Source organism: Chlamydomonas reinhardtii, chromosome 5, assembly GCF_000002595.2.
Source record: "Chlamydomonas reinhardtii strain CC-503 cw92 mt+ chromosome 5, whole genome shotgun sequence".
In the NCBI taxonomy this organism is placed as follows: domain Eukaryota; kingdom Viridiplantae; phylum Chlorophyta; class Chlorophyceae; order Chlamydomonadales; family Chlamydomonadaceae; genus Chlamydomonas; species Chlamydomonas reinhardtii.
Window position 1 is genome coordinate 2,856,114 of NC_057008.1, and position 17,903 is coordinate 2,874,016.

General features: G+C 59.1%; 5 protein-coding genes across 5 annotated transcripts; 2 read left to right on the forward strand and 3 right to left on the reverse strand.

The window, feature by feature from the left end:
- Positions 1 to 10: 10 nt before the first annotated feature.
- Positions 11 to 1,226, reverse strand: CHLRE_05g237850v5 (uncharacterized protein). Its single transcript, XM_001697677.3, has one exon. It carries the CDS (start codon positions 789 to 791, stop codon positions 30 to 32), a length of 762 nt encoding a protein of 253 aa, XP_001697729.1. The 5' UTR covers positions 792 to 1,226; the 3' UTR covers positions 11 to 29.
- A 1,350-nt stretch (positions 1,227 to 2,576) lies between these two features.
- On the forward strand, positions 2,577 to 5,788 carry CHLRE_05g237870v5 (uncharacterized protein). Its single transcript, XM_043062296.1, has 6 exons — positions 2,577 to 3,165; positions 3,741 to 3,866; positions 4,212 to 4,529; positions 4,652 to 4,925; positions 5,121 to 5,225; positions 5,684 to 5,788. The coding sequence occupies exons 3-5, from the start codon at positions 4,390 to 4,392 to the stop codon at positions 5,142 to 5,144; spliced, it is 438 nt and encodes a 145-aa protein (XP_042924860.1). The 5' UTR covers positions 2,577 to 3,165; positions 3,741 to 3,866; positions 4,212 to 4,389; the 3' UTR covers positions 5,145 to 5,225; positions 5,684 to 5,788.
- Positions 2,577 to 7,918, forward strand: CHLRE_05g237890v5 (uncharacterized protein). The gene is made up of 8 exons (XM_043062297.1): positions 2,577 to 3,165; positions 3,741 to 3,866; positions 4,212 to 4,529; positions 4,657 to 4,925; positions 5,121 to 5,225; positions 5,684 to 5,874; positions 6,023 to 6,227; positions 6,410 to 7,918. Exons 6-8 carry the CDS (start codon positions 5,864 to 5,866, stop codon positions 6,710 to 6,712), a joined length of 519 nt encoding a protein of 172 aa, XP_042924861.1. The 5' UTR covers positions 2,577 to 3,165; positions 3,741 to 3,866; positions 4,212 to 4,529; positions 4,657 to 4,925; positions 5,121 to 5,225; positions 5,684 to 5,863; the 3' UTR covers positions 6,713 to 7,918.
- Positions 7,919 to 7,965: 47 nt separating this feature from the next.
- CHLRE_05g237910v5 (uncharacterized protein) lies at positions 7,966 to 11,876 on the reverse strand. The gene is made up of 2 exons (XM_043062298.1): positions 11,387 to 11,876; positions 7,966 to 10,737 (listed from the first exon to the last, which is right to left on the reverse strand). The coding sequence occupies exon 2, from the start codon at positions 10,681 to 10,683 to the stop codon at positions 10,510 to 10,512; it is 174 nt and encodes a 57-aa protein (XP_042924862.1). The 5' UTR covers positions 10,684 to 10,737; positions 11,387 to 11,876; the 3' UTR covers positions 7,966 to 10,509.
- Positions 11,877 to 14,290: 2,414 nt separating this feature from the next.
- On the reverse strand, positions 14,291 to 16,586 carry CHLRE_05g237930v5 (uncharacterized protein). Its single transcript, XM_043062299.1, has 2 exons — positions 15,920 to 16,586; positions 14,291 to 15,472 (listed from the first exon to the last, which is right to left on the reverse strand). The coding sequence occupies exons 1-2, from the start codon at positions 16,175 to 16,177 to the stop codon at positions 15,245 to 15,247; spliced, it is 486 nt and encodes a 161-aa protein (XP_042924863.1). The 5' UTR covers positions 16,178 to 16,586; the 3' UTR covers positions 14,291 to 15,244.
- Between the last annotated feature and the right edge of the window lie 1,317 nt (positions 16,587 to 17,903).

The window sequence follows — 17,903 nt, forward strand, 5'->3', positions numbered from 1 at the left end:
ACACGCTCGTGTCGCTTTTGCGTGTCCATTCAGCAGGGTCGCAGCCGCAGCACCGACTGCGTGGCACCCCCGGCCGCCGCATTTATGAAGCCCGTGGCCCGCAGGCTGTAGAACTGGCTCCTGATCTCGGCAGCGTTAGCCAGCGCAGTCCAGCCTTTCACACACTCGGTGATCTTGGCGCATATCTCCATGCCGCCCGCAGCGGCAAACTGCTTGCGCAGGTCAATGCCAATCTCAATCTGCCGGCGCCAGTGCGAGGCGATCACAGTCTCGTTGTCGCACAGGGCAATGCACTCGGCGGCCTGCTCGATGAGGTCGAGGCCGAGGGTGCCGACGTACGTGGTGGTCTCCTTCGTGTCCTCGTCCGTGACGGACATGGCGAGGGAGCAGGCTTGGCGGTCGAGGGAGGTGAGGGGCGTGAAGGGCACCAGGGCCGTGGCGAGGGAGGAGGTAGACGAGGAGTCGGAGGTGGGGCAGTCGGAGGTGGGGGCGGGCTTGTCGAAGGTCTCGGTGGTGGGCACCGGCACGGCCTCGGCGAGGGCGGAGTGACTCTTGCCGGGCATCGCCTCAGCCGACTCGCTGACATGCTCCGCGCCCATATCGCTAATGCGCATGTCCTGGCGGCCCAGGGTCGGCACCGACTTCGAGGCCGGCATGGCCTTGAGCAGCATCGCCAGGGCGGACCACGCGCCGACCATCAGGGCAGTGGGCACAATCATCAAGATGCAAAAGATGAGGAAACAGGGCAGCGCGAAGGCGCCCACAGCGACGCGAGCAATTGTAAGGGCCATGGTCGCAGAAGTAGTGCGAGGCACAGGACTTAAGACGCTTGCAGGAGGAGAATAAGTGCTGGTAGAAGGCGTATACACTGCTGAAGTGTTGTTTGACCTGGAAAAGACGACCGCTATTTATCGCGATGGCGCGCGGCGACTGGCCAGTCTGAGCCCCGTACTGGTCAGCGGAATTTCCTTAGACTGGTCAAACTCTCGTCGCGGCTCACCTGTGCCAACCACCGGCTGTCAGTTAGCCCTATCGTTGACCAGGACTTCCAGAAATTGCACCGGGCAACGAAAAGGGCACTCCCAGCTCGCTTTGTTCAGCGCGCACGCCACTGTAGCTTATCCATCCATATTTACTAGCTCTGAATCATGCGATGTCCAAGCCTGTGGTGCCAGGAACGCTCTGCCATTGAGGCTGAGAGCGCTGACCTCGCTGGCGGGCGAAACTGGCATGGCGGCCTCAATTCTGCCAATAATGCAATGATTATAATAGCCTGGCAGCTGGGTGACAGTGGGTACTTGCGTTCCGAACTGGGCATGCCGAGAGCAATTGGTGCTGGACTACTGAGGCGCGCCGCGCAACGACGACCTACCTGCCTTGTGCGTTGCGACCCTGCTACTGGGAATGCACTGGTTAGCATCTGTAGTCAACGGTGGTGGCGCGACTGCAAGCTCCCGCCGCTGACCCAAGCCGACTGCTGCTCGCTGCGGACCTGACGAGGCGGATGCAAGGCAGGGGGGATGTGAGGGTTGCAGTCAAGGACGGTGCGCCTGCCTTAGTTTGAGCGTATTCCGTGCCCTGCTGTTGTCCGGAGGGGAGATAGAAGGGGGAGGGGCTGAGCAGGGTGGGTTGAACGGGGCGCGTGGGGCACCCCGCGCCGCCCTGGGCACGGGGTGGGGAGGGGGGTGGCGGGGGGCGGGGGCGGCAGGTCGGGGCCGGGCCGGGCTGGGAAGGGTGGGGCAGGACGGGGCAGCGTTGCTGGAAAGGGCGGGGAAGGGTGAAGCACAACAAAAGAGAGGCCTGGAGGCCAGGGCAGGGAGCCTTGACCGGCCCTTGCTTGCCGCGTCTGCGTGCAACCATGCCAGGGGAGCGAGGTCTTAATCCACACGCATACGGGCACATGTATGCCCCGCTGCACACACTCGGCCCCTATGCACGAGTACCTGACTCGCTGCAAGCATCAGATATCAAAAACTGGACGTGAGGCGGTCAAAGGATGGGCCATCCAAGGCCAGGTGCACCTACATACAGGGCCTTTGGCCGCCGCACGACCAAGCAAGTGCACAACCGGTACTCGTTGCCGGACACTCGATCCTCATGCGACAGTCATGTTTAGGTACCAGGGCTGGCAATAATGTGGCCTGGCCAGTATTGCAAATGCCGAAGTGCGTTGTAAACTTGTAGCCTTGTAGGCCAGAGGGGAAATGCATACAGCGGCCCCCTGCGCACGAATGAACACGATACTGCAATACAAGATGGGACAGACGGTCCGTCCGTCCAGTCACTCTCACGTACCGCATGGCAGCGGCGGCGCGCTACGGGCGCAAACAACAATGCACGTCGCCACTTCCACATTGCGCTACTACAATTGTTGAGCAGGGAAAGAGGGAGAGGGGTATGGGGCAACCTGCGTCCCAGGAGTGCCGCAGGCCAGCGCAGGCCGCTGCTGGTTAGGCTGGGGGCGGGAGGCTGGGTCTGCTGGGGCACGGCACGCAAAACACGCACACAGCCCTGACAATTGACGTGGGGCCCAGACCAGGCTCTGGGCTTACATGTGGTACATGCACAGAATATTATCCTAGGCGCGGGCCCGCGTGTGGAGTTGGCTTAGGCGTCACTCTGCGAACATTAGCTGTCGGAGCGCAATCGCTGGCCGTCGACTGTTTACGTCATTGTTTCTGCGTGTCCAATGTTTTTTGCGCATTGTATTTCACACAAACCGATGTTCCATAATGTAGAACATGTCAGCCAAGAGCACGTCCAATTCCCTGTGAATCCAACTTGAAACGCCACAAACCTGCTTTCCGACACGCGCTGCTTGCGCTTGTGGCATATCTAGCTTTCATAGATAAGGTGTTTAGGGGATGCGGCACCCGGCGCTGCGGCGCCGCGGCGCTGCGGTCTTGGCGATTAGGGTTCGGGGGGAGATCGGCCGGCTGCGGGGCGGAAGGCGCGTCCTGGCGTCAGAACATGGCTTGAGACCATGGCGTAGCGGCTTGTGGCCTGGAGACTGGTTGGGCAGCGCCGTAAGGTTCGGCCGACGTCCTGCCCAGCTTGTGGCGTTGCCTCGCGGCGGCCGTGAGCTCCTAGCGCTCTGGTCTCTCCGCCTCCTCCGCCGCCCGAGGACGTTGTCCAGCCCCCTGACTGTCCGGCTATGCTGTGCATGTGGGTGGCTAGGGGTGGGTTTGCGCGTGCTGGCAAGGGGTTGGTGATGGGCCAAGACGTGCCGAATCCCTGCTCAAAACCTGGGCTGAGGGGTGACAGGGCCACACGTGAAAGAGACCCCAAGTCCGTGAGGCGGGTAGGCCGGAAAGGACGTGAGCTCGCAATGCGCATGCACAGGATGGTTACGGATACGGTATTGCACATGCAGGAGGTGGTTAAGGATACGGTACGGGGAAGCGCAGAGCGCTGGTGCATGTGGGGTGACAGGAGGGGCAAGGTATTCCCGCGTCCGAACCCGACTCAAACAAGACCCAGAACCAGAGCGCGGAGGAGGGGACTACGGGACGCACACCGGGAGCCAACGATGCGTGTGTGCACCAATGGAAGCATGGGCGAGGGCATGGTATACGTCCACGGCGCTTTTCCGAACCGCTGCCATGCTGCTATCGTCGAGCTCAAGTGCATCGGGAGTCATGATGGGGGGCCGGCACGACTGAGCCGCAATCAGTCCCATCACATAGGCGGTGGTTGCGATGCTGACCTTGCTCTGCCTCGTTGCCTCTCCCCGTGTGCAGGCCAAGCTGACCCGGGTGCGGCAGCTGTGGGAGCGCTGCGGCGGCTGGCTGGTGCTGGTGGAGCCGGGCAAACCCAAGGGCTTTGGAGACCTGGCGGTGGCGAGGGAGCTGCTGCTAGCGCTGGAGGTGGGGCCGGTGGGGGGTTGTAAATACCAGCCCAAACTAAACCAAAACCAACGAAAACTGGGGGGGACTTCCCCGGCTTTATGATGTTGCCTTTGGGCCATTGGTCTGGGTTGTTGTGGGGTATGGTTGTGGGGTATGGCTGGTCCGTAAGGAAAGCTTCCCTGGCTCTTTGACCCACATGCCCGACGTGTGCTGCAGCAACCGGTATTACCTTGACATGTAGAGTTCTTGCCGATGTGGGAGCGCGTAACCCGACCAAGTGCAACGACACGGGAAGCGCTCCAATGCCCTGCAACACTGTGAACATGCGCACTCACGGTGCCCTGTGTGTCGTGATATGTGCAGGAGTCGGGAATGGAATGGGCAGCGGCCTTGCAAGGGGCAAGCAGCGCTGCGCCTCGGGACCCCAGAGGAGGGGCAGGTGGACAGCGCGGTGGGCGTTGTGCCCGACGGCAACATCAGCAAGCCGGCGGGGTCGGTTGCGAGGCAGCACCGCCCATGCCTGGACGCCGCGCTGACCCAGATGGCCATGTCGCTGGTGCCCTTGGGCTCAGCCGCGCTGTTGGCGCCGGCCGCTGAGGCCCTGCGTGCGGTGCTGCTGCAGGCCAGTCGGCCGGGCACACATGCAGTGGACGGATCGGCCCCAGACAAGGGGAGCTTGACGTAAGCACTGAGCAGGCTAGGAGCGGCGGGGCACAGACGGTAGGGAGGGCGGCAATACTGTGTCGTAGAAAGCTGCATCCACGTCCTTGCCGTCGCTGTCTGAGTATGACTCCCTTGCCCAGCGTAGGCCTGCGTCTGGCTGTGCACCATGTCTGGCTGTTCACCCCACCAAGCCGGCCCCGCGCTTCTGAGCACCCTCACCCGCCCACCCTCACTCGCCCATCCTCAACACCGCTCCTGGCCCTTGCTGTCCGCGAGGTCCGAGGGAGTGGCGGCAGCTGTGCGGGCGGCCCTGCCTGCTGGCGAGCGGGGCGACCGACTGCGCGGCGCGGCACGAGGCGTGAGGGCGGCGGGCGCCCGACCGACTCCCCACAGCTGCGCGCGCTGGCAGGCAGGGTAGGTGTCAACGGCTTTCTCCTTGTGAGTGGCAGGCGGATGCGCCTAGAGCGTTTGGGTGCTTATAGGCATAGGTCACTGCCGCACGCCGACGGTACCAGATCGGGGCTGTTGGAGGGATGTGCGCGGCGTGCGCGGCGAGTCCACAGCCAGATGGACTGATCACATTGCCATCCTGTTCCCATTGCTTTGCAGGAGGTTGCTGGGCGAGCAAGCTAGCTGTGCAGGAGTGCGCATGCGGTATTGGAGTCTGAGGCGCGCTGGGGCGGCGCGGCGCCTGCGCTCGAGCTGGAGCTGGAGGTGGGTGCATGCGGCGGTGCAGGTGGCGCGAGGGCGGGGTGGGGGCCCCATGCGTGGCGGAGGCTTCGCGAGGTGGGCGACCGGGCTGTGAGAGCTAGCGCGATGTGGGTTCAAGGCGCGCGTTGGGTACAGAGCACTACAAACAGTTAGCTTGCGCGGCGGCAGGGCCTGGGGCCGCTGGTGCGCGTTGGTCGCATTTTGGCACAGGTGAGGCAGGCGGTTGTTTGACCAAACTGCCCGCCTCGCCTTGCCACTTGCTCGGCCCACCGCCCATGCCGGCCGCTCGCTATAAAAGCCCATTCATCCGCAGCCTCCTGCATGTTCATCACTTGGCCAGTGCGGTTACGCAACTAAAGCCCTCTACCTCTCTTGACTGTTACAACTACGAAGCGCTGCGCTGAACCCTAGCTTCCCGACCCGCCGTTATCCTTTGCCGTGATGTCCCCCTTCGCCCTCAGCTCCATCTGTGGACTAGCTTTGCAAGATGTCCATGCTGCTCCAGTCCGCGCTGGCTGTGGCCGTCCAGGCGCAGTCGGCGGTGCCGGTTCCCTTCCTGGACAGGGGCATGCAAACCCTTCCGGTGCCGCTGTCCGTCTGCGCCGCGTCCAAGTGCCTTGTGCATGAAGATTCTGACTGCGATGGCCGGCTGGTGGGTAGAGCAAGCTCGCCCAGTTTGTTTGGGTGCTCCTTTTGGGCAAAAGTAAGCTTACTTAGCACATGGCCACTAGGATAGATGTGATCAGTTTGACTCCTGGACGCGAGTCTAAGTTGTCTTGCTTCATTCTTATCGACTTCAGGTGTCCGATGATGACCGCCCGTAAAGCCCGGCATCGATTATCGGCGGCAGGGTGGACATGCACATCGCCGAGCGACCTGGACGGCTTTTCAACTGACAACGAGCGCAAGCCGCTGTGCGCTGCTGAGGTTCCGCTGGGCTCGCCGGCGGACGACGCCCTGAAGCCTACCGCCTCGGCCCGCGACACCCACCCCGCCCACTGGCGGGCAGGCTGACGGCGCCACCGACGCCCTTGACCGCGTCATCTGCACCAGCCTGCCACGCGAGCGGCTGCCCCCTGGTCATCATCGACCATTCCTCGGGCGAGATCGCCCCCTACAAGCCCGCTGGCTCTGGCGCTTACCGCCTGATGTTCCAGTCTTTTTAAAAGCACTGGCCCGGCGTGCAGCAGGCCTGCTGGGACACCGCTCAGGCTTTCAAGGCCCGGGCCGCGGACTCCCTCCAGCAGGCACTGAGCTGCCGTTACGACGCGACCCCGATTGGGTGCGGGCTGCTGGTGCAGCAGTACATCGCCCAGACGGTTTGGCAGCTTGAGCTGCAGGCTGTGTCGGACCTGCAGGCAGCCGGCCAGTGGGAGGCGGAGTGGCAGGTCCGCGTGCAGGCCATGCAGCAGGCGGTGCGTGTGGCCGAGGCGGTTGCCAAGAACGGGCGGCTGGAGCACGTGCTCGTCGTGCCCGTCTTCGTGGTGTAAAGGCACTGTGCGACTGGCCTGGATGAATGGATTGATTCATAAAACTCGGTGTTTTTCAACACCACCTCCTTGTACCGTGTACCGTATTGCGGGTGAGGGTGGGGATGGACACAAGCGGGGGACACAAGCGCAGATACCTGTGCTTGAAGCAAGATGCAGTAGGGGCGTAGGGCATGGGAGGGGCTGGTTGGCAGGACTGTCTTTCGCGGGTTGGCGAGGCGCACGGTACGGGAAGCTATGCGTGTGGGCACCAGTGCCTACCTGCAGGATCTACGAGGGACGGACCTGTGGGTTGCTGGCGGTACCGCGGTAGACGCGTAGGGCACCCGGGCGGTGGGACACCCTGGGGCGGAGGCATTGCACATGCACCACACATGCACCACAGATTGGTGGGCAATGACTAGGGGGGGCGGTTATGAAGCCTTTCCTGCTTCGAATTTTCGAGCATCGTCGATTTCCTGACCCCCTTGGCTATGTATCGCGTTGCAGGCGTGGCCAGCGTCGCTTGGGGGCATGCCACACGCCCGGCCCAAAGTTGTTCAGACGAGGCCCCAGGCCTGGCGTGACAGCAATAACCTGGCGCACGGACCGTTTGAAGCATGCCTGAAAGACGAGGCCGTCAAATTACAAGTGCAGTACATGAGGATGACAGTGGGTACGAAGCGACCATCGCATCGCCTGCTGTTTGCTGAATTAGCACAACTACCACTCCATTTCTTTTTCGCCAAGCTTTGCATTGGATTCTACAACAGGATTGCCGTGCAGAAGGATAGCCTAGCTCACGATGCACTAATTGATGAAGTACAAGACGCGTTAGTACACCCAGAGGGAGATGGGTGGTGTGCACGGCTTTTCCGTTTTATCTCAGCGCATGGCGTAGACGTATGGCAAGGCCGTATGCACATGATCAGGCCGGAAAGGGAGGAGAGCCGAGCAGGTAGCCCGCTGCCTGAAGGGCAAATAGTATCCGCCTTTCGAGAGAGTCTAATGAAGGCGTGGAAGCATGAGCGGCTGCAGTCTGAGCCAAGCACTTTCCCATCAGACAACAAGCAACCAGGCGTGCAGATGAGCAAGTACAAGCATTGGATGGGGCTGTGTGCGGAAGGAGCGGCATCACCGGATCGCTAACTTGTGCACACCCTCCTCTGGAGGGTCTGGTTATGGCGCTTAGCGTAGTGCTGGTCACAGGTTCGAATCCCGCCGAGATCACATTATATTGCCAGATCACTGCGAAGAAGTAGATAAGATCAGGGCGCCGCGGAATTTTACAAACAATAATAACCAAGAATGTCACAAAGCACGGCGTGATGCAATATCAACAGAATACACCGGAAAAACAGGAATTCAGGCTACCAGGTGTATCTATACACCATGCTTGTCGGTTTTGAAGCTCCAACATTGCCACGGACATATTGAACATGTATTTTGAGCGTGCATTACTCGGAACACACACAACGAGCTCGGGAGCGCGAAATGGCGAGCCAAGCATGTCAAGACTCCGACTGATTTTCACACCGCGTCACTCAAGTCTCTAGTTGTTCGTAAGAATATGCATGCTGAACACACATCGCGCACAGTGCATAATACAAGCTCAGGAGCGCGACATCGCGAGCCGAGCATATTGAGACCCTCCTCCATTTCCAAGCGATTCGCGTCCCCGAAGTCTTCCAACTATGCATATTAAGCGTGTATTCCAAGCAACGTTGCGCATAGAATCCAAACTATAAATGCCAAAAACAAATCCCGCGATCCATCTGTCGGTCGACTATTCATTGACCACTAACCTCCTGTGCGAACACCAACTGGCTAACAATAACCTCATCAAAGTGCAAGGGATTAACCACGCCACACATCAACCTGTTGTAAACACGCAACAATCCAAGGCACGACAAGCAAGCAGATAAACATTACCCCAGCTTCACGCAGAGACAGGACAGGTAGAAACTAAACCCGAACATACACGTTGCTCTACGCCTGCCTGTCAAACAGCTCAGTGACATACGTCCAGTCAGCGAAGCCAAGCATGATGGTCACCACACCAAACACCAACAAGAAAGTCACTGCTGTAAATTGCAATCAGCACTCACCATCCACAAGGTACTCCACGCTTCCAGGTCATCTGTCAGTACACCTCGCGCATGTTAAAAGCACTACGCTATCCGTGCTGGCTGGGACGCAGGACAACCCAGCGTTCAGCGCCACATGCCAGATATTGCAACCATGCATGCATTGAAGGCCTTGGTTATGGATGCGGATGTTACAGAGGGGACAGTCCCAGCTCCCGAAGACGCCGAGCCATCACATGCTATCAGGGCCCAACCCCGACTTTGCTGCAAACCCTCCCGCGGGCAAAGTCCGTGTGACTCCGCGCACAGTGAGTCCTAGCCAAGCCTCAACCCGCCAGAGCCCCACCGCTGTGCCTCAACGCCACAAGCCTAGGCACAGGAGTGCCGGGAAACGTCTAGGCCGCAGGACACACGCACAGCGCACGCACTAACCAGGGCGCAAGCGTCCAGGTACTAGAACGGTCGCCCACACGTGCATCCTGCCCACACACATAGCCACCAACCACGCACAACCTCTCACGGCGAGGGGGGCGGGGAATCAGCGTCATACGGCAAGCGCAAAACCATGCCGTCACCAACAGCCCGAGATATGAAGGGATGCGCAAACGGCACAGCGTCCCAACCCTTCGGCCTGACACCCAAAGTCACAAACGTCTGGAGACGACCCCAGAAGTCAGCTACGACGGCAAGTCCAATGCTCAGCACCCGGGCCGACGGCAGCTTCGCTCGCGCCGCCAACCCGGCCATAACCACACGCTGCCGACCAAAGTCCAGGGCAGACATAGCAGCGAGACACACCACATCCCACACAGGTGGCGCAAGCCCCGCAGGCGGGCGCACTAACCACAACTCCTCACGAGAGAAGGCACTTAGAGCCTCCTCCGGCAGGAAACCCATAGCCATCCCCATACTTTCCCGCAGTGACAGCGCAACAGTGCAGTCCCAAAACCAATGACGCCGGTCCCCATCCTGCATGTCCACCCCACACGCCCAACACGGGTCAACAGTAACGCCTCGCGCCCGCTCGCTAGCATGCCGTGGAAACGCCCAGCAAGCGTTGGCGGCCACACGCCACAGTGCTTCCTTATGATGATTCTCCCATTTCAGCGACCACAAGCGGGCCAAGGTGCACACGAAGGCCCCCGCCGCCAGGGCAGCCCCCACCCCCGACACACCCGCATCGCACACATACTGCAAATGCTTAGCCTTCAGGGCGGCTAACTGTGGAGCCATTTGTAGCACGGTCCCCGCCTTCACCGTGTAGGCAGTGAGCAGGATGGGCGGCCCCCCGCACTGCAACCATCCAAGTCCCCGCACCACCCGTTGCACGTTGGTTATGAGGCACCCATGCTGGCCTGAATGCGCTCAATCATACCTGGCACATTCCGCGAGCATGGCATGTCTCCATGATGAGATTCAGGATGGGCGTGTGGATGATTGAGGCTAACAACCCACGCGGTGCGCAGGGTGCGCACAGGGAGAGAGCACAGAGAGTATGTCCGCTTTGCCACGCTGATGGGGAGGAGCATGTAGCCCTACCGTTCCAGCCCCTATTAAACCGATCGGTATGGGGGCGGTTACCGGGCGGTCACCCTAATAAACCGATGGTCAGCGTCGGTTAGCATCGGTCAGGATGGGTATGGGTTGGCTGATCGGTAAAACCTCGGTAAACTTTGATAAAATGGTAACTTCCTGGTAACCCATTGGTATGTGGCTCCTGCCCAGGCTCGCTCAGCCCCCACCCAGATGCCGCCCAGGCCCGCCCAGCTGCCGCCCAGGGCCGCCCAGGGCCGCCCAGCCGCCGCCCAGGCCCGCCCAGCTGCCACCCAGGCCCGCCCAGCCTGGCCAGGGCCTGCCCCCAGCGTAGATGCGTGCAGCTCTGGCCACGGCCGTGCCTTCGGCCATGGCTGGGGGTGTTATGCTAGGAGACCACATTGGGGCGGAACTGTCAGCGGCTCCCTATTGGTCACCCGCAGGTAACTCATCACTCGCTGCCCAGCCACGATGGTGCGTGCCTTATGCTTAAGGTAGGGGCCTGCCCTCTTCCCTCACACACACCGTGGGAGGACTTGTAATACCTGTACTCCTCCAGCTGCCCCCCCGCATGGATGGTAATGCACACAGATGTTTACAAACAGCAACCCTGACAGCAACATTGGGAGCAAAGTGTGCGTCTTCTTCTTCACCCCATGCCATCCATGATCATCCCACTGCTGATCTTGCCGTCTCCCCTTGATGCTTCCCAATCCACGTAGTCTACCAAACCACAACTGTGCAGCATGCATTGATGGCATTTAGCAGCGCCGCGCCTCCTCCCTACGTCAGTGTTTCGGCGGCCCCTAACCTCACCAACCCCCATAACCCCCCCCCCCGCACTCACCTGGCCCCTGTACCCTCGCCAGCCCAGAAGGCCATGTAAGAGCTCCCAAATGTAGTGTTTGTTAAGTGGGAGCATAGGGGCGAGAAGTCTGGGGCGAGGCCTATGGGATCCTTGGGGCGGCCTCGCCCCTGCCGAGCCCCTGAACCCCCCAGCGTACCCCCCAGTAACCCTCCGGCCGTCGCTGACGGCCGAGCTCAGACCGCCGCGCTTCCTGAGCTGTAATCTTACTTTATTAATGTAGTTGCATGTAGTGTATGCTTCCTGAGCATAGGAATGCACCTGAGCAGCTGGCTGTGTCGACCGAGGCAGCAATGAACCCCCCAGGTCACTGCTGTCACTTGGCACATGGCTTTAGCGGTTGATATCAATAGTCTGTTATGCATTTAGAGTACTTGTCCCAGAAATTCGGGCTTTTCGGGTGTCTCAGAGAAAGTGGTCGAGCGTCCCCCGGCCGGGGGACGCAAACCCCATGTTTGTCAAATCGTCAAGTTGTGTATTTGAACTTGGCCACACTGTGTATATTGACTAATGCCTATAAAAATCAATCAACCCCAACACCCAAAGCCGTCCAGGAGTGTAGAGAACTTTACATCACCGGGTTGAGGCCGTTTTCTCCTTCTTACATCCTTCCTAGTACACTAAGTTAAAAGCTGACATCTTTCCCAGTAAATTACGCAGGCCTTCCGTTGGGGTCTGAGGGAAAAACGCTAGCCTCTGCATGGGGTTCCTGCGGGCCTTCATTTTCAAGCAGTTTAATATATACATATGCTGTGATAACTGATATACCGGTATACATATAATTTATATACTACATTTCATTATAGAGCGTTTGCTCGCTCTCCCTCATTCCGCCCCTCGCCAGTCGCTATTTTGCTTTGTAAACACAAAATAAGGCTACTTCTAATGTCAGTAGAACAAAAGCTGGTGGCTGAGGCTGCTTTGTTGGCTTGGGACGCGAGTTCTCGCGCTGCTGACCGCTCGTTGACCAGCTCGGCGACGCTGCTGCTGAGACGTCAGCTGAAGCCAGCTATCACATGAGACTTACAACTGTGCCTCATAAATGCTCAGCTGTGCTTTTAATGTTTTAATGGTAAAAAACGCCATACATTCAACATCACGTTCAGCACGACCGTTGTCGCGCCTCACGGAAGTCCACAGGTTAGTCCACAGGTTAAAATGAAGACGGGAGGCTTTAAACCTGCAGCCTGGATTGCCCGCCCGGCCATATGTCACAACCCCGTGTGTGTGTATGTGTACTTGCAGGATCCTCCGCCATGCTCTTGAGGACGATTCTAGGAGCCATTCGAGGGTGAGTCCATGGGAAATATGTTTGAGGAGATGCCGTAGATGCAGGTAGATGCAGGTCCCCAGCGGCTGCAACCCTGGCGCAAGATGGTTCGCAACCCCTTCACTCACGTTGTGTTCGCTAGTCAGAGCCCCAGCCTTCAAGAGATGACTGTTTGCTGCCTCCCTTACTAGTGCTGTATGGTATGTATGTCTATATCACTTCCTGGTACCTCTAGTCCGTGTCACATACCCGCCTGCTGCCACACGCCCCTTCCCCCAGGTCGGCTGGCTGGACTGCCGCCACACCTCCAACATTGTGTTTAGCAACGGTGAGTGTCCGCATCACCAGTGGGCATACACACCGAAACACATACAGGCCCGCTTCATGAGATAGGTCCGGTGCACTACCAAGCACTCTGTTCTTGGCCGGCAGCCTTGCATTGGCATTGGCACCTTGCGGCAGGAGTGCAGGGTGTGTTCACATGTGTGCACGCGTGCATGCAGGTGCAGCCAGTGGAGGCAGAACTACAGGAGCTAGCATGACACGAGCTGTCCGGCACTAGAGTTGGAGACAGGTGCGGTGGCACCAGTGGCGGCTGCTGTGGAGGCGGGTGATGTGCCGACTGCAATGGAGGCGGGTGTCAAGGTGGTGGGAGACGTCATGCCCAGCAGACACGCCAGTGGTTGTTGTTGCACGTTTGACACATTCATACCATTTAGACATCATATGACAGGCTTGGGTTAATAGCACAGACGTAATATAGTGTTGTAGACAGTGGCAGACCAGGAGAGCAAGACTGTGGTGGGCTTTGAATGCACGGAGACTCAGCTGGAGAGTGCCAAGGAGTAGGGAAGCAGAGGGCTAACTGAGTATGGTGTTGTTGGTGAGTTGGACTGGGAACATAAGGCAGGTGACCTCCTCGCTGCCCTGCCGCCGTTGGTCTCTTGGGCACGAGGTGAAGTACATTGATGCAGTCAGTGGAATGCAGTAGTATTGGTGCGTGGGGGCAGTTGACATGGGTTGGGCACTTGGTACAAAATGCAGCAGGCTGATGTGTGTGGTCACTGCTAGGGCGGGGCTTGTATATCAAGGCGGCATCATGTAAAGGAGACACTTTACAGGCCACAATGAACAACCCTAAACCCAGGCTGGCAGGCGGGCTGGGCGGGGGCTGGGCGGCATGCAGCTGGGCGGGGGCTGGGCGGGCCTGGGCGGGGGCTGGGCGGGCCTGGGCGGGGGCTGGGCGGCAGGCGGCAGCTGGGCGGGCCTGGGCCGCAGCACGGTAACCAAGCGGTCACTGCACGGTAACCAGTTGGTCCGACACTGGTTACCACGCGGTCTGTTAACCGCTGGTAACCAGTGAGGCGGTCTATTAACCATCGGTCTGCGGCCTCAAGCCCAAATAAACCGATGGTAACCTGAGTGCCAAACCGGCCATTCCTCCCGGGATAACCGCTGGGTAACCAGCGATTAACCGATGGTTTAATAGGGGCTGGAACGGTAGGGTAGAGGATGAGAGGCATGTGCTGCTTGAGTGCAAGGCGTACGATGATATCAGAAGCACGCTGTGGGAGGTGATTCCCGCGACTATGATGGACGCGATGGCCAGTGGTGACCAGAGGGGTTTAGCGCGTGTCATTCACGCGATAAGGCTGCGACGTAACGACCTTACGGCGCGACCAATTTAGATATATTATTGCATGAACTGTTTTGCTTTTTGAATAATCCTTTTGAGACTAGTTTTGGCGGTCCATGAGCTTCCTGGCTCGTTTGGACCAATCTACGAGCATGAACTTGTAACATCAATCAATCAAATCATACCTGGCACCGCTATTGCTGTGCTCTGCGAGAGTCTCAATAACCGCTGCCATTCTGCAGCTAGATCTGTCTCGGGCATTAGCATGGTACGCAGCGCCTTTTTAACCCGGCGCTCTTCTGCCCGCGAGGCCCACAGCGGGCGCACTAAATGCAAGGCATGCAACCCACGAAACCTGGTGAGCATTACGTAAATGGAAGCCCGCCGCCAACTACCGTGCTGCGGTTTGCACATATCCACCAGCCACAGTTCGTGCGGTGGCAGAGTTTGCCCCTGCGCAAAGTAATCGGTGACTGCATACGCAAGCTCCACACGAAAGCCCCAGCGCATCACAGGCAACCGCAGGGTTGCATGCTGCGATGTGAACATAGCACTGCACGGTAAAACAGGAATCTCCCCGACATCCAGGGCCTGATCAACAGACACCCGACCCGCATCAGGCCCGTCGGGGCGCACCATTACAGCCGAGGGCACGAACTTGAGGACATGCACGGGGGCAATGCTTGCATCTGGCAATGGTGGCTCGTTGGGATGCAGAACAATGCCGGTGCCTGTGGCACTGTTGTTGTTGATGTGATACAGACGCACATGCTCATTTGATGTAAACACGTAACGAATACCAGCAAAGAATGCGCACACAGCGGGCACACCGCTATCATCCTCGGCCCCGCCAAGCGCCTCTAATTGATGCACATGCGAAATAGGTAAGCTGCTGCCGTCAGGCGACAAGTCCGCGCTACGCCACAGCAGCAGCTGCTGACGCTGCGCGAGCGCATGCAGCTGCACGAGCTGCAATGCCAGTGGAACCCGCACGACATGGCGCTGGACAACTGCAAAGGGCTGGGGCACGGGGTCAATCCCTGGCTTCGGGGGCTGCCAAACACGAGCATTGAGCTGCTGGCACGCTGTGTCCAGGTCTGCCTGAGAGATTTCCTGCACGCCACCAAACTTCTCCGCTAGCATGAAGAGAGGTTCGTCGCTGTCACCTACGTACGCCTGCTTGCTGCCGATGCTGGTGAGTGAGAACGAACGCGAACGGCACCATATTCCACAGCTCCCGCCCCATGAGGTTCATGCTGCCCTCCGGATGCTCCAGCTGCCGGATCTGGCGCTCCATGGCCCCACCGTCCCCCGCGCCTGGCGCCAGCAGCCGCCGCAAGCTCTCCTCGGCAGCACCGCTATATAGCGGCACGTGCCGTGGCTGTGGCAACTGACGCAAGTCGCCAACAAGCAGGCCATGCAAATCTGACAGCGGCCCGTGATATAAGTGCGTGCTGTCTATACCCACATGCCTCCGTGCCGCGTGCACATGCATACAAATGCGCGCCCAGTGGGATAGCCCACACGTGCTAAACTCATCTAGGAAAATGAAGCGCACACCATTGAGGTTGCGCTCCACTCGATCGCGGTGAGGCGGACCAAAGGTGCCAGCAGTTGCAAAGAAGGACGTGGTGCTGGTGCCGAGCACGCCTGGCGTAGAATCCTGTAAATGGACCATGATGGCAGCGGCCGAAGCCAACAGCACGATCATGTAAGGCTCGCTGGCTGCTAAATTCCCCGGCACGCACGAGCAGGACTACCAGGACCAGTCCACCACCACCACACTTCACCTCTGAACTGAACCTCTCTTGCACCACACACCCCACACACAACTCACATGCAGCGCGGCGCGCCACGTGTAGCTCACGAGGGCAATGAGAGACTCGCAGCGATGCTGGTATGCAAACCACAGCAATGCCTGCAGCACCCGCGACTTGCCGCTGCCGGCTTTGCCGGTGAGCACCGAGCACACGGGGGGCTGACGGACGCCGGCGGCCTCTGCTAGCAGGAGCTGCGCGTACAGCATGAACGCCTGCTGCTGGTCGTCGCGGTCATGCTGCTCTGCTGCACATGATGCACTCTCGCCATGGCGCATCACCCGACGTCATCAACGTGCTCCCGTATCAGCTTGCGTGGGTACTAGCGCACGTGCCCTAAGCAACGCCAGCTGTGCTTGCATCTGTACGGGATTGTTGCACCACGACTTGCAACAAGGAAGACGTAGGCCTCACACATCAATGACGGCTGTTGACCACAGATCATCACAAGCGCTGAGGTTGCGATCTTGTTATAGCTGTTGTTGTTACACTGTTGCATGTGTTCATAGTCAGCCTCACGGATGGACACCACCATAGAAGCGTTAATGATGTTGGGAGCGGTCGTTACATTTGCCTTGACCGAGCACGACCGACCAACACGGGAGACAGGGATTCCCCTAACGGGAAAGTGGGGTTAGGTCGACGGCACACCACTTGCCTACGGCAGGGTGTCTCTATTTCTATTTCTATTTCTTAGGTCGACGGCATACACCAAGGAGTGGGCGAATCGTGTTGGTGTTGACATGGTGCGGGTCAGGGGCGGAGCCCGCGAAACAATTTTGGGGGTGAATGAAGCGGCGGCAGCCTGTTTCGTCAACTCCTGTTTCGCCATTTTAAGGAACAAGGGGTGTCAGCTTTGTACAGCTGGAAAATGGGCTGAGCCCCATGTTGCGCAAGGGGATGTGACGATGGGCACCGGCGACATGAACAGCACCCTTGCAAGCCCATCCAGCGGGACTGGCCACTATGCCAACGCCGTGCCGAGGCACTGACATGCCCTGTCCCCGCCACGCCACGCCACCTTACCCACGCCACTTCACGGTCCATGATATCCCAAATGCACCTCACCCACATCCCACTCAAGCACCGCAAACGGCTAGCCGGGCTCGGGCGCGGGATCCCGGGCCGCGACACATGTAAGGCTCGGGGACGCATGGTTTGGCTGTTGCAAACAAATTCGACATTCTTGCCCCAAGACGCTTGTCGTCGACATGTTTTGATACATGGATGTAAGATATTTAGGGGCCGAGAGCTATACTCGCGAACTGAAGAAAGTCAAGATGTCCATGGACTCACGAGGTCGCTTCTCGCTCCGGCCGAGTTTTCCCTGCCGTCTATTTTTCTACAATAGTTAATTGCAATTAATAATACGTGGCACTCGCGGTTTGTGCCAGTATGGTACTTTTTGTCGACACAGGCACACACGCACGCACGCACGCACGCACGCACGCACGGACAGGGGCAATCCTGGGGGGCTTCGCCCCCCCCTGGATCGCTTCGCTCGGGGGGCTCAGCCCAAAAAGGCCACTGACACCGCCCCTGCCTTCGTAAGATATGAGCGCTCGACATCGACATTGGAAACCAGCATGACACAGCCTGTTCATCAGTTTTGTTATTGATGGCGCTGGTGAACACTCGTTGCTTAATTTGCACCAATCAATGCCTGCCCAGCTGACACACCTTTCAGGCACACACACACACACACACACACACACACACACACACATACTGTGCATTACACACACACACACACACACACACACACACACACACACACACGCTGCCCTTCAACGAAGGTCTTGGCTGCAGGACGGCGGCAGTATAGATGCAGCAAACCTCATCGCCGGCCTGGCTACTCCCCACCCTGGCACCTTCACCATACATCCCGCGCGGCATCGCACACCTCCATCACAGCCCCCCCCCCCCCCCCCCCACCCCCCCCCCCCCGCCTCGTGCCCAGACGAGGAGGGTGTGCACAATCAGGCCCCCGGCCTAGCTGGTTAG